This window comes from Triticum aestivum, chromosome 2A, assembly GCF_018294505.1.
Source record: "Triticum aestivum cultivar Chinese Spring chromosome 2A, IWGSC CS RefSeq v2.1, whole genome shotgun sequence".
NCBI classification, from domain to species: domain Eukaryota; kingdom Viridiplantae; phylum Streptophyta; class Magnoliopsida; order Poales; family Poaceae; genus Triticum; species Triticum aestivum.
The window spans coordinates 145,788,144-145,805,785 of NC_057797.1; the positions used below are offsets into that span (position 1 = coordinate 145,788,144).

The 17,642-nt window shown below is 44.4% G+C and overlaps 1 protein-coding gene and 1 pseudogene across 5 annotated transcripts; one reads left to right on the top strand and one right to left on the bottom strand.

Moving 5' to 3' along the window:
- The first annotated feature begins 666 nt into the window (after nucleotides 1-666).
- On the top strand, nucleotides 667-13,991 carry LOC123188056 (S phase cyclin A-associated protein in the endoplasmic reticulum). Of its 5 annotated transcripts, none has more exons than XM_044600082.1 (9): nucleotides 667-847; nucleotides 1,060-1,205; nucleotides 1,474-2,649; nucleotides 3,010-4,701; nucleotides 4,789-5,943; nucleotides 6,336-6,440; nucleotides 6,744-6,833; nucleotides 12,817-12,927; nucleotides 13,007-13,991. In XM_044600082.1, exons 2-9 carry the CDS (start codon nucleotides 1,146-1,148, stop codon nucleotides 13,508-13,510), a joined length of 4,893 nt encoding a protein of 1,630 aa, XP_044456017.1. In that variant the 5' UTR covers nucleotides 667-847; nucleotides 1,060-1,145; the 3' UTR covers nucleotides 13,511-13,991. The 5 variants fall into 5 exon arrangements, 4 of the variants coding, with proteins under 4 accessions (XP_044456017.1, XP_044456016.1, XP_044456018.1 ...); XM_044600081.1 differs by having other exon boundaries at nucleotides 1,063-1,205; XM_044600083.1 differs by having other exon boundaries at nucleotides 670-847; nucleotides 1,022-1,205.
- A 990-nt stretch (nucleotides 13,992-14,981) lies between these two features.
- LOC123188057 (putative F-box protein At1g30920) lies at nucleotides 14,982-15,828 on the bottom strand (annotated as a pseudogene).
- Between the last annotated feature and the right edge of the window lie 1,814 nt (nucleotides 15,829-17,642).

Below are 17,642 nucleotides of genomic sequence, written 5' to 3' on the forward strand. Positions count from 1 at the left end.
ATGTTCTCAACGCTGGCCATTAGGATTCCATGCCCAAATTCCATCGGGGACTAATCCGGGTCTGAGTGGTCCAGCCGGATCACATCTGGTTGAACTAATTGGATCTGAGACACTTACCGCACCAGGATCTCCATACTTGTGTTCTCTGTTGTCAGTGCATGTCGCCGCGACATCCACCGATATACACCATCCCGGGACACATATCCGGTGCCATTGTGCTCTCACACCATCGACCAAAGGAGTAGATATTGCGTACTGGTGATGTGTCCTGATGAATGTGAAAAACCTCCTACAAGGAAGCTAGGGTTAGCTGTTTTTTTTTCAAGAAGAGGAGGGGGGTGGTTGAGAACAACGATGACGATGGGAAACGACATAGTGAAAGTGAGGCTTCTACTAACCTGACTGCAGGCCCACTTGTAAGGAAATGCCAAGGGCAGTGAGTGTCCAAAAAATGACGGCCGTCACTGTGAAACGTCACTGACCGGACAAAATCATGATGGAAAGGCAAAAACATAAGAGCCCTTCAGTTTTTAGGGGCAAAACCGAGGAAGCTTGGAAACTAGGGGCTCAAACGTAAATTATCCCTTACACCAACTCACCAAGTTCCATCCTGTCCGTTGTTTCCCATCCTGCGGCTGTATCTTCTTCGGTGCAGCAGCAGCAGTACTCTCTCTGACCCGGCGCACCACACGGCACGTCACCAAGGGGGCTCTAATAAAGTGTCTCAGTGCCCTAGAGGTGCCGCCGTGCCGTAGCGTCGCCGCCAACGCCATCGCCGTTCCCGTTCCACCTCATCTCGCCCCTGCCGCGTCGACCCCGTGCGCGATTTCCGTCGTTGGTCTCCGAGGTAGGAGCATTTTGCCATCCGGTGAATAGTTAAACCCCAGCGACCTCCAGAATTTCTGGGTGCGTCGGTGCGGTGCAGACCATCTAGATCCGCCCCCGAAAGACCCATATCTTCTTTCCTGTCCTAGATGCTCCAATCGCGGCTGCCAATTTGATTGGGTTGTTCTAATGTCAGCTTGTTTCCCCCCCAAATTTTGTCCTTCAACTGAAAAGCAGGAATGCCGTAAAGGATTTGCCGTGGAATCTATGTCTGAAGGGCAGGAATGCCGTAAGGATCCACTGTGGATTGGTTCATCACTATGGAGAATGACCATGGAGATGGGGATGATCTGGGATCAGGGTGGTTTGAAGTGAAAAAGGTAAGCGGGTCCTTTACCTGACTAGCTCTGCTCCATTTTAATTCCATAGAATGATTGAAATTGTACACAATATCTTCTCAATATCACCATGTTAGTTTGATTCTTCTGTAAGATGCTTCAAGGCTATGGGCTTTTCCAAAATTACCTTGTGTCGTGGACTGTCAAGATGGCACCACAATAGACCTTTTTTTCTCCCATTGTTGTGTGTGTTTATCTCCTGTTGTGTGGTGCTGTGCTGCTGTTAACTCGCTATAATTTCTTTTAACAGAAACATCGATCCAGCTCGAAATTCACATTGCAGAGGTCTTCAGGAAGTTCCACCCATAAAACTCCAAACTCTTCATCACGGTCTCAGGCCAACTACAGTAGTGGCAGTTCAAGGTGGTATGACAGGCTGCAGTACCCACATCAGAGCACAAATGATAACCTTGCCGTTGATGAATTGGATAGTAGAGAAACAACTAAAGTTCAGCATGAGGAATGTGTTGATGTAGGTGCTAGTAACCTGAAGAATGGATTTAATGTTTCAGCTTCAGAGCATGTAGTAAAAAAATGTGAAGAACTGCAGTTGGCTGAAGAAACAATTGATCCTCCCAAAACTGGCATGATTGATCGCACAGATCATTCAGTGCCTCATGAATCTCCCAACTGTTCAAGTGATCTTGCAAAATCTGTAGAAGATTCTGATCATGTCAAAGACCCTCCAAAGACAGAGCTAGTAGGTGTTTTGCCCAACTCTTCTGTCAAGTTTGGAAATTTTGATGATGTCACAGGTCTAGCATTACCCTCAGATGCCTTCAGAGATGATAATTCTTCTACAGAGTACATGGATGATGAAGATACTACACAATTCAGAAATGAATTAAAAGATGAAAGTGAACTTGAAGATGAGATGAATTCTATAAGAAATGCTGATACATCTCCTATCACAATTCATGCAGTGGAGACACCCACTGAATGTAATAGAAATCCATTGGATATATGTGAAATACAAGATAGTCCTGTAGTTGTTAGTGGTTCAACTACCTTAGCTGACTCTGTCTCCCTGTCCTCAAATAATGATCTTGAAGTTCCAGTTACATCTTCCTCGGTTGCGCCCATAGAAAGCCAAACATTACTTCCTAACCACACAACGGTTTCTGTAGATCTTGGAGGTGAAACTGCTGAGAGCAAAGAAAGATTCAGGCAGAGGCTTTGGTGTTTTCTTTTTGAGAATCTGAATAGGGCTGTGGATGAACTGTACCTCCTCTGTGAATTAGAATGTGACATGGAGCAAATTAATGAATCCATACTCGTTCTTGATGAAGCTATATCTGATTTTCAAGAACTAAAGTCCAGGGCAGAACATTTTGATAACACCAAGAAGTCTCCTAGCTTACCAAAGGAAGGGGTACCAATGGCTGTCAAAGCCGATCATCGAAGACCTCATGCATTGTCTTGGGAGGTCTGTGTTCACACCAGTCCATCAAGATTACCTTCATGCGGTTCATTTTCATATTACACCTGTTCATTTTGTCTGCGGAACTTTGAAATATGTGTATATGGTTGTTTCTTAGCATTCTTATCTCTTTATGATAGTTGTTGAGCACTCTGATGAACTGTGTACTACTCCTAGAACACACGTCTACTACGTTGAATGCTAAAAGTTCTTGTTGGTTATGTTAATCGTGGTATATGTTTATCCTTAAAAAAGAGTGGTATATGATGTCTTGGTGAATGTAGATTTCTCGTATATATTTCTGTTGGAATAATATGGACAGTTGTGAAGGCTGAAGCGACATTTTCTGATATATCACGTATGCAGGTCAGACGAATGACAAGTTCACCACACAGGCAAGAGATATTGTCTTCATCTCTAGAGGCCTTCCAGAGAATTCAGTTCGAACTGGCACGCAAGCAGGCTGGTATAACAGCAGAGAGCTTTGCACCTAGCTCTTCTGGGGAAGTTTCAGGTATTTCAGCAAAGCTGACTACAGCATCAGCAACAGTTGGGAATATCAGTTTGAAAGTGGAGAGTCAGGTGAAACTTTCTGATGATAGTGAGAAAGAAGTTACTGAAGAGAGACAAAGTAAGGAGGCATTGAAGTCAGGTAGATCATTCCCACAAAGTAATCCTTCATTTTCTGCAAGGAGTAGAAGAGGGGCACTAGAACCAATGTCTGAGATAGCTAAACACACTTCTAAGGATAGGGTAATGGCAGAGAACAAAAAGTCAACAGATATTGTGAAAAGGAGTACGACCCATCTTGAAAAGGAGAAGCAAAATACAGCACAGTGGAAATCGATGGATGCCTGGAAGGAAAAAAGAAACTGGGAAGATATACTGAAATCTCCTGTTCGGAGTTCCCGTGCCTCTCATTCTCCTGGTGTTGGCAGAAAAGTAAGAGAACGTGGACGTGTTCTACATGACAAGTTAATGTCTCCCGAAAAGAAGAAAAGAAGTGCTTTTGATACGAAAAGAGAAGCAGAAGAAAAGCATGCGCGAGCTTTGCGGATCAGGAGTCAACTGGAAAGTGAGAGAGTTCAGAGACTACAACGTACCACTGAAAAGTTAAGTCGTGTAAATGAATTGCAGGCTGTGCGCAGCTCAAAACTGCGAGAAGTAATGAATGCACGTCATCAACGTGGTGAATCTCGTCATGAAGCATATCTAGCCCAGGTTGCGAAAAGAGCTGGTGATGAGAGCACTAAGGTCAGTGAGGTTCGCTTTATTACATCACTGAACGATGAAACTAAGAAATTTTTGCTGAGGCAGAAACTTCATGATTCTGAAATGCGGAGAGCTGAAAAGCTACAGGTGATCAAAACAAAGCAGAAGGAGGACACTGCAAGGGAAGAGGCTGTGTTGGAACGAAGAAAGTTCCTTGAAGCTGAGAAAATGCAGCGCCTTGCTGAAATACAGCGTAAGAAAGAAGAAGCTATAGTCAGAAGAGAAGAGGAGCGCAAAGCATCTAGTGCTGCACGAGAAGCGAAGAGCGCAGAGCAACAACGAAGAAAAGAGATAAGAGCTAAAGCGCAACAAGAGGAAGCTGAACTTTTAGCACAAAAACTAGCTGAAAAGCTCCGTGAAAGTGAGCAGCGCCGGAAGTTTTACCTTGAACAAATACGTGAGAGAGCTTCAATGGATTTTAGGGATCAGTCTTCACCTTTTCAGCGTCGCTTCCCAAGTAAAGATAGCCTAAACCGTTCTACGTCAGCTAATAGTGGCGAAGATTCACAGATAGTAGGCAATGCCAGCACTGCAGAGTCTATGGTTAAAACATCCAATGCCACACAAATGAAACGAAAGATTAAGAAGATTCGTCAGAGATTAATGGCTCTCAAGCATGAATTTGTTGAACCAGCCATAGGTGAAAACACAGGAATTGCACACAGGGCTGCTCTAGGAGCTGCCAAAGGTAAGTTAAGTAGATGGCTTCAGGACTTGCAAAGACACCGTCAAGCTAGAAAAGAAGGTGCTGCGAGCATTGGTTTGATTGTTGGTGACATGACGAAGGTACTTCTTATTGATTTACATTACATATTGTGCCATACTATGATAGCAAAGATGGTTACTGATAGCACTTTCTGTTTACTTTAACAGTTCTTAGAAGGAAAGGATCTCGAACTGCATGCTACTAGACAAGTTGGTTTGCTTGATTTCATTGCGTCTGCTTTACTTGCCTCACACACTTCAAGACCAGTAGCTTGTGAAGTCACTGTTTACCTTTTGCGCCTGCTTAGAGTGTTACTCTCACTTCCAGCTAATCGGACTTATTTTCTAGTACAAAATCTTTTACCTCCGATTATTCCCATGCTATCTGCATCACTAGAGAATTACATTAAGGTGGCAGCATCAAACTCTGGAAGTTTGAATCTTCCGTTAAGTAAAACTACAGAGAACATGGAGACAGTTGGTGAAGTTTTAGATGGTTTTATATGGACTGTAACCGTCATTGTTGGTCACTTATATGTTGACGACGAACAACTCAAAATGCAGGAGGGTCTGATAGAACTGATTGTAGCTTATCAAACAATTCACCGTCTGCGAGATCTTTTTGCCCTTTATGATAGGCCCCAGGTGGAAGGGTCCCCACTCCCATCATCCATACTATTTGGTCTCAATCTTCTGACTGTCTTGACATCCAAACCAGGGAACTTTTCTGCCATTGATTGGGAGTCCTGCAAATGCAGAACTCCAGCTGGTAATCTAGCTCACGAATGTGAGTATCTTAGTTCACTAGACATACGAGTTGGCAACCAGCTGATGGCACCGGACGAGTCTGGAGATGCCAAATTACCATCTAACACTTGTGATATTTCGAAATGTGATGACTGTGGGTTTAGTGAAGTGGTTGAAGAAAACAAGCCCACCGAACAACATGAAGGTTCCGCTCTAGGAGATAGAAGATCACTGGATGAAACTAGAAAAGGCTTGTTAGACCTCTCTGCTGGCCAGAATAACTCAGGGTCTGTGTTAGAAATACAATCGTCAAATCTGGGAGATACAATAGATCAACATTTTGAAGTTTCCACTCAGAGAAATGAAAATAGTACCGTGGACGGTCACCTTGAAGGAAGAAAGATGAATAACATATGTACAGAAATGAATGACAGTCCTGGAAAAGGCAATGAAATAAACCTGAAACAACCTGCAGTGCTTGTACTTTCTGCCATGGCTGAGACAGGCCTGGTTAGTCTGCCTTCACTGTTGACAGCTGTGTTGCTGCAGGCAAACAACAGGTCGTCATCCGACCAGGTTTGTGTTTCTGCTTGTTTTAAGGTGCAATGCTTTATTGAGAAAAGTTGTTTTATCTCCAAACTCAATTGCGCTGTAGACCTTGAGAGTCGCTTTACAAGATTGCACTGGGATGTTTGTAGAACTCATGCATTTTGATATATAGCACTAAATTTCTCAGCTTCAAAGTAGTACTCATTTTTGTTTCATGAACAAGAAGGGTTTTGCCCATAAATTTTCTTTCACTGGCATACTATTGTTCTTAAAGAGTTTAGTAACATATAACGAGAAAAATTGACCTTTTGACATCATATAGATATAATTTTGTAGGTAGCTAGCAGGCAATTTAGATATTATTGCATTGATTTGTTGTAGTTTTCTTCTTGCTAGAAAATGATAGCTAAAATTTTCAGGCTTCAGCGATTCTTCCATCAAATTTTGAAGAAGTAGCCACTGGTGTATTGAAAGTTTTGAACAATGTGGCATGTTTGGATATCACTCTTCTGCAGTGTATGCTGGTAAGCAGCTGTATCCAAGGCTGGGTATTATTGTTATTGGCTTCTTGTTTGTTGGTTTTCATGCATCGTTTGACGCTGAATAGATGAATTTCTGAACTGCAAAATATAGCCTAGGAAGACACACAAAAAATAATCTTAAACTATTTATAGTGCCAGCAGAGAACTAGTCATTCTTAAAGATCTCATGCAAAATTTGCTGTCGGCAAACTGGCAACATTTTAATATGGGAGCCCTGAAGATCTTAATGATCTGTTTTTCCACCTATGGTAGTTTGTATGCTTACTGGTTATGAACTCTTTTCAGGCTAGATCAGATCTGAAGATGGAATTCTTTCATTTGATCAGTTTTCTGCTGAATCATTGCATGAATAAATGGGGAGTACCAAATGATCAGGTAAACTGTAGGCTATTGTATTTACAAGCAAACTTTCCATGTATTCTCAGTAGTTTGTGTGATATATCTATGGTTCTTTTTCTCGGATGTCCGTCCCTGGAGGGCCATATCTATGTCGCTTTTGAAGTAGTGCTTTGTGTTGAAGTAGATTGTTTCACTCAAGTATTGTAGTAGTTACTTTCAGGTTTCAAGTTTTTCCAATTTGTAAATCATTTCTTCGTTGGCCGATGGTAGCAAGTAATACATCTGGAGTTCATTATTATTTGTCTTCTACTGATTAGGCTGTGATCGGTGTATCACTAGAATAATAAAGTTGAGACCGCTATTCCCAATGGTTTGAAAAATAAAGTGGATTCTGATATTTGTGCACTCTTTTAACTGTTGTTGGGATGCTGTCATTTCTAACAACAAAGCCTTTAGTCCCAAACAAGCTGGGGTAGGCTAGAGCTGAAACCCATAAGATCTTGAAACCAACTCATGGTCTAGCTACCTTCCACACACCCCTCTCCATGGATAGTTCTTGGTGATATTCCAGTCCTTTAGATCTCTCTTAATGGACTCCTCCCGTGCCAAGTTGGGTCTACCCCGACCTCTCTTGACATTTTCAGCACGCTTTAACCATCCGCTATGCACTGGAGCTTCTGGAGGCCTGTGTTGCATATGCCCAAACCACCTCAGGCGATGTTGGACAAGCTTCTCTTCAGTCGGTGCTATCCCGACTCTTATCATGTATATCATCATTTCGCACCTGATCCTTTCTTGTGTGGCCACACATCCATCTCAACATGTGCATATCCCCTACACCCAACTGTTGAACATGTCGCCTTTTAGTCGGCCAACACTCAGCGCCATACAACATTTCGGGTCGGATCGCCGTCCTTAGAACCCGCCTTTTAACTTTTGTGGCACTCTCTTGCCACAGAGAACGACAGAAGCTTGGCGCCACTTCATCCATTTGGCTTTGATTCTATGGCTCACATCTTCATTGAGATCACCGTCCTTCTGTAGCATTGACCCCAAATATTGAAAGGTGTCTGTCTAAGGTACCACCAGTCCATCAAGGCTAACCTCCTCATGCCTAGTAGTACTGAAACCGCACCTCATGTACTTAGTTTTAGTTCTACTAGGAAATGTGCCCGTGCGTTGCAACGGGATAAACAAATCTTTTCACGTCCTAGTGGTGACACATCCGTATTGCCACGTCTCCTCTTCACCATCGTCGTCAATGATAGTCACATTATTCACTTATTCACGATAAAAGTGGTCAATCCTAAGGCAATGAGCTTGCTTACTCTAGAATGCCACTTCGTGAGCTCCTCTCTACAACGACTTGTAATTCTACATACTTATGATGATGGTGGACGCCATCCTTATCTCATATTTACTTGATTCATGCACCATTCCTACATTTGTATGCAATTGCTTTTTTCTGACGGTGTGGAATATATGATAGAGATAATTATTGTTGGATAATTTTGAATCAAATAACGAAGGTCCTATGCAATGAAGCTCGATGACAATGGCTAGGAATTCATTTGAATTTCACAAATGATTTCCTCCACCTTCTCCGTCCTATCTAAATCATAAGATATCCCCATCTGACAGCACCCTCACTACTAAAAAACACATCGTGCAAGACTAAAAATTAGGTTATGGCGACGTGGTAGAGAATAAAAAAACTTTTGAAACTTAAGCTGAGAAAAACTTCTAAAAGGCCATTTAAAATACTAAAACCATAAGGCGATATCACAGCCTATAGAGGCATGCTCCATACAGTGCAAGCCTTGGCGTCAATGTGTCCAAGCTTAGCTTCCTTCTAGCTTTAGAGGCCGCCTCCAACAAATAAACTTGTTGTTTGGTTCCATTTATCAGCAAAAGAGCACGCATGTTCTAATTGGTATAAAATAAATTTGATAATTTGTATCATATTCGAGTATTTATCTATTGCACTACTAAGTCCAAATCCATCCAAATTGAAATAATTACATATATTGGCATGGGGTGAGAGATATATTTACTCCTGATAGACCTCAAGTTTTACAGAGATGATTACTCCTGTGAGTAATTATTCTGTGAATATATTTCAAAGAAAATGATCATGCACATAATTAGATGTGGCACTACCGAGATACAGGAAGCAACTTGAAGTTTTTATCTCAAATTAGTCACCAAAAAGAATGCTCAAAAGTGCATGCTAGCCATACGTTTTAATGTCCATAATTTACGTGCATGAATGATGAATAATGAATAATGATCCCACAATATGTTGCATGGCACAATCATTGGAATTTTTAATTCCGGACAATGATTCTACAATATGGTGCATGGCACAATCTCTGGAATTTTTAATTCCGACCCACAAATCCTGTCCTTCCAAATCGGGGCTGCTTCATCTGTTTTACGGTGCATGGCATATGCCCCATACAAATCTCAGGAGTCTATTCTCATCTCTCCCTCTCCCTCTAATTAAGTTAGATCTTCTTTAATCTCCCTCATCCTGCGTGCATGCATAGCACACCGATTTATTTCCTCCTTAATCTCTCAAGTTATCCTGTGTGCATGCGTGCAGGCATGTTGTAACTCCTTAATCCACTCTGTCTCTCTCTCATTAATTTCATTTATTCCACATTTTTTCTTTAGAGACGGATCCAGTCCTTCCTGATTTTCTAGGCGGCTTATTGACATTAACTGGCAAGTGTATATAAATCAATCAGATTTTGTGTAAGAGGGCGAGGTGGGACAATATAAGACGGAAACAAACATGAAATCTTTAGTACATAACTTGGAGCTTGGTTAGTTGGTCGTGTCTGTAGGATTGAATCGGAGGGCTAGAGTTTGACTACGCGTACTGCAGGTATAGTTGTTTTCTTTGCCTGGGCCACCTCGTGAGTGGGCTGAGGCCCATGTGATCGACAGGTCTAGAAAATCGACAGCGTACGAAAATTTGCTAGCGACGGACGAACGAAATTTTACACAACGGACGAAAATTTTGGGAGGAAGAAGCGATAGCTGCTTTATTATTAGGTAAAGACTAAGCCTAAAACCTTTCGATTCTAGAGTTTGTCTCCATAGCTCTTAACTTTCTAGTAACCCCCGTTCGACTATTATCGACTAGCACCACATCATCCGCAAAGAGCATATACACCATGGGATATCTCCTTGTATATCCCTTGTGACCCCATCCATCACCAAAGCAAAAAGATAAGGGCTCAAAGCTGACCCTTGGTGCCGTCCTATTTCAATCGGAAAGTCGTCATGTTGCCATCACTTGTACAAACACTTGCCACAACATTATCGTACATGTCTATGATGAGGGTAATGTACTTGTTGGGACTTTCTTTTTCTCCAAGGCCCACCATATGTCATTCCATGGTATCTTATCGTAGGCCTTCTCCAAGTCAATGGACACTATATGCAAGTCCATCTTTGGCTCCCTGTCTCTCTCCATAAGTTGCTGTACCAAGAAAATGGCTTTCATGGTCGACCTCCCAGGCATGGAACCAAACTGACTTTTGGTCCCGCTTGTCGTTCTTCTTAAGCGGTGCTCAATGACTCTCCCATAGCTTTGTTGTATGGCTCATCAGCTTAATTCCACGGTAACTAATACAACTTTGAACATCCCCCTTGTTCTTGAAGGTTGATAATATACTCCGCCTCCATTCTTTTGGTATCTTGTTTGCCCGAAAAATGAGGTTGAAAAGCGTAGTTAGCCATACTAACACTATGTCTCCGAGGCCTCTCCACACCACAATCAGGATACAATCAGGACCCATTGCCTTACCTCCTTTCATCCTTTTTAAAGCCTCCTTGACCTCAAGACTCCTGGATTCGTTGCACATAACGCTTTATGGTATCATCAAAGGAGTCGTCCAGCTCAATGGTAGAGCTCTCATTCTCTCCATAATAGTTTGTCGAAGTACTCCCGCCATCTATGCTTGTTCTCCCCGTCCTTCACCAGGAGCCGATATGCTCTGTCCTTGATGCATTTGACTTGGTTGACATCCCTCGTCTTACTCTCTTGGATCTTGGCCGTCTTATAGATGTCCTTTCGCCTTCCTTCGTATCTACTCCCTCCGTCCGAAAATACTTGTCATCAAAATGGATGTATCTAGAACTAAAATACATCTAGATACATCCCCTTTTATTCATTTTGATGACAAGTATTTCTGGACGGAAGGAGTAAGTGTTGGTAGAGGTCCTCATACGCCCGACCCCTTGCTTCGCTCATTGCTTGCTTTGTGGCCTTCTTTGCCACCTTGCACTTCTCAATGCTGTCTGCACTCATGTCCAGGTGTACGCGTGTGAAACTGTCTTCTACTTAATAGCCTTCTGGACATCATCGTTCCACCATCAGGTATCTTTAGCTCCGCTTCTACTTCCCCTCGTCACACCAAACTCCTCTGAAGCCACCTTACGAATGCAAGCTGCCATCTTCATCCACATATTGTTTGCATCACCTCCTTCCTCCCAAGGGCCCTCCTTAATAACCCTCTCCTTGAAAGTCTGAGCTGCCCCCCCCCCCCCCCCCCCCCCCCTGGAGTTTCCACCACTTTGTTCTAGCGACTTTGGTGCGCCTATCCCACTGGACACGAAGCCGAAAGCGGAAGTCAGCTACCACAAGCTTGTGTTGATGGACAACACTCTCTTCGGTTACGACCTTACAATCTAGGCAAGCACACCCGTCTTCTCTTCTCGAGAGAACGAAATCAATCTGGCTAGAGCGTTGACCACTACTAAAACTCACTAGATGGGATTCTCTCTTTTTACAAAGGGTGTTAGCTACGATCATATCGCAGGCTAGAGTGAAGCTCAAGACATCTTCTCCATCTTGATTCCGGATACCATAGCCAAAAACCCCATGCACCCCTTCAAAACCTGTATTAGATGTACCCATGTGGCCATTGAGGTCTCCTTCTATGAAGAGCTTCTCGCCAATAGGTACACTCCTAACCATGTTCTCGAGGCCTTCCCAGAACTCCCTCTTGGTGCTCTCATTGTGGCCTACGGGGTTTATGCCTTGATAATATTGAGAACTAAGCCCCCAACTACCAGCTTGACCATGATAATCCGGTCCCCTTGCCTCCTCTTGACGTCTACCACTCCATACTTGAGGCTCTTGTTGATCAAGACACCTACTCCATTTCTGTTTGTAGTTATCCCCGTGTACCACAACTTGAAGCCAATATCCTCCACCTCCTTCGCCTTCTGCCCCCTCCATTCGGTTTCTTGGACGCATAGGATATCAACACCTCTCCTCACTGCTGTATCAACTAGCTCCCGTAACTTACCTGTCAGGGACCCTATGTTCCAGTTACCTAAGCTAAGCGGATCGTACTAGGTTCGGCTAGCTTCCTTACTCATCGCACTCGTCGAGCCAAATGCGAAGACTTGCTCATTTTCACTACACCCGGGCGTCGATGTAGCGCGCCACTAAGGATGCGATGACCCAATCCTTGCTCACTTATCACCATATCCAGATCAAGATACGGCATGCCACCAAGGGGGTGACGGCCCGGCCCTTGCCCACTTAACACCACACCTGGGTTCCGGTATGGCGCATCACTAAGAGGGTTATGCCCCAACGATGTTCTTTTGAGTTTCATGTCTACAAGAGTGGCTGAGTTTTGATGTTTGCTCGCCGAGCCTACGACAACCTTCCTCCTTTACCCGGGCTTGGGACCGGCTATTTTGAGACAACATAGGCAAAGTTGATGTTTTCATTTCGAACCATTCTACAAAGACCGATATGGGCACGAGGCAAATTTCTGGCACTGACAGTGATAGTTCTATTCGATGGTCAGTTATGATAATTTATACTTATTATTTTAAAAGGAACATTTATGTGTTACAATCGCTACTTTTTTTTTCTTTTCTTCTGGTTACCCAATGCAAGGGACCAGTGCTAACGTTATACCACAGTGACGCAAGGAAACAATTCTTTGGCAAACATTTTTGGATAATAGGTGTGTGCTCCTTTTTTCAGGTCGGTTTACTGCTTCTAGAATCGATACTGCTTCTTGGCTACTTCTCTTTGTTCCATCCCGGGAATCAAGCAGTTCTTCGATGGGGTAAGAGCCCCACAATACTTCATAAGGTAAACAGTTATTTTATGTAGCCATGTTTTTTCGTAATTTCTGGAGAATACTGGGCGATTCTGATGAGTTGAGAAACAGGTGTGCGACCTGCCTTTTGCTTTCTTCAGCGACCCAGAGCTGATGCCCATCTTGACTACTGCTCTCATTGCCGTCTGCTACGGCTGTGATCAGAATAGAAGTGTGGTACTTCAAGAAATAAGCTCAGATATGATCGGTACTTTGCTTAGGTCCTGCAGAGCGTCAGTGCTGGCCACTTCAGATTCCGTCGCCGTGGATGGTTCTGGAGCCAATAATTCCGGTGACAGCACTCATATCTTGCCGGACATCAGAAACTCACTATCTGACATGTCGATACGGTCAAGCCGCAAAGGTGCGCGACCAGTGTTAGGAAAAGGCATTTCAGGGGCCATCAAGTTAAACAGAAACAAGAATCAAAAGGATGGTAGAGGAGTACGAGCTGGTGATGATGGGGGGCCCTTGAAGCAAAGGGCCGGAGAAGCTTCATCTGCTTTTATGTTGCATAGGAAAATCCCGGCTTTCTTCTTTGAGAAAGCAGAAGAGTTCTTCTGCGGCGGTGCATAGCGAAAACGCTGAATGGCACAAGCTGACCAGACTTTTACCAGAGGCTACAGAATTCGGGTTTTTGCACAAGCTGACTAGAAGACCTTTAGAAGAAGCTACCGAATTCCTTTTTTTTTTGCACAAGCTGACTGGACCTTCACAAGAAGCTGCCTGCCTGCCGAATTCGGGTGTTTGAGGCGATGGTTCGTCTGACTAGTGTACCATGAGGGAGGCAGTAACATATCAGCAGGCTGGTTCCAGGTTACCCTACCTGTTAATTTTTGACTAAATCCCGGGGGCTAAAGATGTGATTGTAGAGAATAAGTTTACGATGCAGCGTTATGCATGCCTCAAATTAGCCAGTTCCTGATTCTCAAAAAGAAATTAGCCAGTTCCTTGTCCAAAGAACTGTATAGAAACAAGCTGTGAATTGTAATGTCAAACTCTGGCACCAACACATGCACACAGGGAAGAAATACATCATATATACTATTTTGGGTGAGCTTCAGTTCAAAGCATGGTACAAACCAGACAAAGCTGTTATCCTTTTTCGAACATTATTTAGAGACGCGTATGCTGACAATCAATAAGTTTCTATTACAAAACAACCAAGGCCTCTGTCAAAATGCATTGATTTCCATGTCACTAGCCATCAAGGCTTGTGGTTACCTAATCTTTTGTACTAGCCATCACTATCTTATTCATGCCCGCCCAGCCGCCAACTGGCCCTCCCCGCGAGCCCGCTCTGGCTGCCGCCGACGCATGCATGTGCTGCTACTTAGAGCGCCGTCGTCTTGCCCCGAGCGTGGTCTTGTCACTCACCGTCTCGGCTCTCAGGACAGCGGGCTGCTGCGCTGTCCGTGCGCCCAGGCTCCGGCAGCCATCCCCACTCATCTCCTCCTCCGCTTCATTCTCCCCACGTCAAGTGCCGGCCGGCGACCGGCGGCAGGGCACTTGTGCCGACGACCATATATTATGACAGCTCCCCCATCCCACAAGGCGTGTACGGAAAAGATGCATTTACACCTGCAACCGAGCCAGCGATATGACCGTAGTGCCTTGGGCGCAGGATGCCCAAGTACTGAAGCCTCGAGTGCATCAAATGATAGGCCAGCCCCCTCGTCAACGTATCGCACAAGAAGACGACGTCCTCAAAAGGATGGAACCCGAGGAAGCTAACATAATCAGACTTAGTTTCCCGCTCCACCACCGCTGCGTGATCGTCTTCTTCTTCGTCCGAGGCGCCGCCGTCGTTAACATCTTCCAGGATCCAACGCTCGTCGGTTTCTTCCCGACGGTAGCACACCCCACGCGCCAGCGCCTGCTCGAGGTCGACGCGATGCCTCAGCGCCCACTCGCACCGCCCGCGCGACTCGTAGAGGACCCAAACCCGGAGAAATCTGAACGCGTCTTCCACCATCGCGCAGCGGACCTCGTTCTCCGACTTGCCCAGATGAAGCTCCGGATACGTGGCCGTCTCCATGCCCGCCGGGGGGCGGATCACCCGACACTTACGGTCCGCCATAGATATCCTGCAGCAGAAGTCGTTTTAATTTGGATCTGCGCGTAGAGCGCTCCGCGCAGGTACACGCCGTAGCGCTTCACGTCCAGGTCTAGCCTGTCCTCCTCCAGCATGCCGGCGATGGTTCCCGCGGCGCCTCCTTGCCGGACGAACGCCCTCTCCTCCCACCGCTTCGTGTCCGACGAGTAGACGGGCAGGACGAACGGCGACGGCGGCCACTCCGATTCCCTGGGCATCCGGCCCAGCCTCTCCTCAAATGGAACGAGAGGGATCGATACCACCTCGTAGTGAGGGGAGACACTGGGATCGAACACCAGAAACTTGTCTCCTCCCAAGACGTAGAAATCCTCCATCCCGGCGCGCGAGGGCAGCGGTGGCAGCGGCGGCAACCGCGCGCACTGCCGCGTTGCAGGGTTGACCACCATGTGGGGGAGTAGTAGGACGAGGCCGTTGCAGTGCTCCCTGACGGCGGTGTTCGAGCTATAACTGAGGTCGCCGGAGACCGCGGTCCTGGTCGACGGACGGAAGAGCTCCGAGACCTGTAGGAACTAGGAAGCGGAAGTCTATGAAGATCTCGCCGAGCGTGTGCGGAAGGAGGTCCGCCCGCAGCAGGTGCCCGGCGTCGATCATGGCGTGCCACGCCTTGCAGATGCAGCGTGACGCCGTGAGGCTGCGCGGCGGGAGACGGCGGAGGATGTCCGCGAGCACGTCGTCGGGTAGCAGCTTTGTTACTGCTTCCATATGCTTGTCCCTTCCTTGACCTTGATCACACGTCCCTCTTGTTGATCGATCTAGCTAGCACACACACGAGACACAACACCGCGACACGCGAGTATATGTATATACCTCCAAAGGCAGCCTAGTACATATAGAGTAGATGAATCGGTGACTGATCCTAGTTTGATTCGGATGGGACGTCGACTCTCGGTTTTTTTAGGAGAGAAAACGTGGACTCTCAGTTAATTCCAACCATAACGTGAAAAAAAATGTGCCCTCTATTCCCTCTAATCTCTAATTTGAACAGACACTATCCATTATTTGTGATCATATCTAAAAAAATGATAGAAACATATGCGCATTTGATTGAAGCCGAGTGCACAACGTGGATAGTAAACGAGTCTTTTTTATCCGAAAATGATAAGTACCTGACATCAAGTGTGAGCACATGGCAAATTGAATGTTTTTAATGGCAATTTTAATGACGCGGAGATGGAAAGTTAGATGTACACACGGCAATTTTCCCTAACAGTTTCTGCACATCTCTTTTACATGTGGGCTCCTCCAATTTTCTTATTGCCTCTACCTTCTTAGGATCAATCTCTATGCCATGCTAATGAATTATAAAACCTAAGAACTTACCAGTCGACACACTCAAAGCACATTTGAGTGGATTCATTTTCACCCCATACCAACGCATTCTTTCAAAAACTAATCACAAATCGGCTAAATGATGACCAAACCCATACGATTTAACAACTACATCATCAATATATATTTCTAACACGATGCATAGAAGATCATGAAAAATCAGATTCATAGCACGCTGGTATGTAGCGCCGGCATTCTTCAATCCAAAAGTTATGACAGTCCACTCAAATAAACCAACAAAATCAGGATATCGAAAAGAAGTCTTAAACATATCTTTTCTGGCCATAAATATATGATTATAACCAGCATTACCATCTAAAAAATTGATTACTTTATGTCCAGAAGCATCATTAATCAATATGTCGGCCATAGGCATAGGATATTCATCTTTAGGGGTAGCCCTATTCAAATCCCTAAAATCAATACATACTCTAATCTTATTAGTATTTTTCTTTTCAACATGAACAATATTAGAAATCCATTCCACATATCTACACGAACCCAGCTTTTAACAACCGATCAATTTCATCTTTGATGCGGTCATATATACTAGGATTGAATCACCTAAGGGGTTGTTCATGTGGTTTAAAACCAGATTTATAAGGCAATTGTTCAACTAAGTCCCTGTTCAAATCGGGCATCTCAATATAATTCCAAGTAAAGCAATCGATAAATTCCTTAAGTAATGCACATACCTTCCCTCTTAGCCCCCATATTAGCATTAATAAATGTAGGTCTTGGGACACTTCCATCACCAATATCAACTTCCTCAAGTGGGTCAGCAGATGAGAACCCCTGTCCAAGCTTCTCCATGTCATCAAAATCTTCAATAGCTTCATGGATATCATTCCTTCCCGAACGATACTCCTCAGTACGCCTTTGCATCCGCTTAATACTATCCTCTTTATTCATTTTTAGAGAGATAAATCATTAGCCGAGCTACACTAGCCGGTTGTGCATGTACAGAAACAAAACCATCTCTGCCAATACTAATATAATCATAATCTGATAAATCCCTTCCCATCAAGCATCGCATCTCACCGTGTTGCCAGTCAACCGGTTGTTGGAAATATGCCCTAGAGGCAATAATAAAGTGGTTATTACTATATTTCCTTAATCATGATAAAAGTTTATTATTCATGCTATAATTGTATTGATCAGAAACTTCAATACATGTGTGCATACATAAACAAATACCAAGTCCCTAGTGAGCCTCTATTATACTAGCTCGTTGATTAAAAGATGGTTAAGGTTTTCTGACCA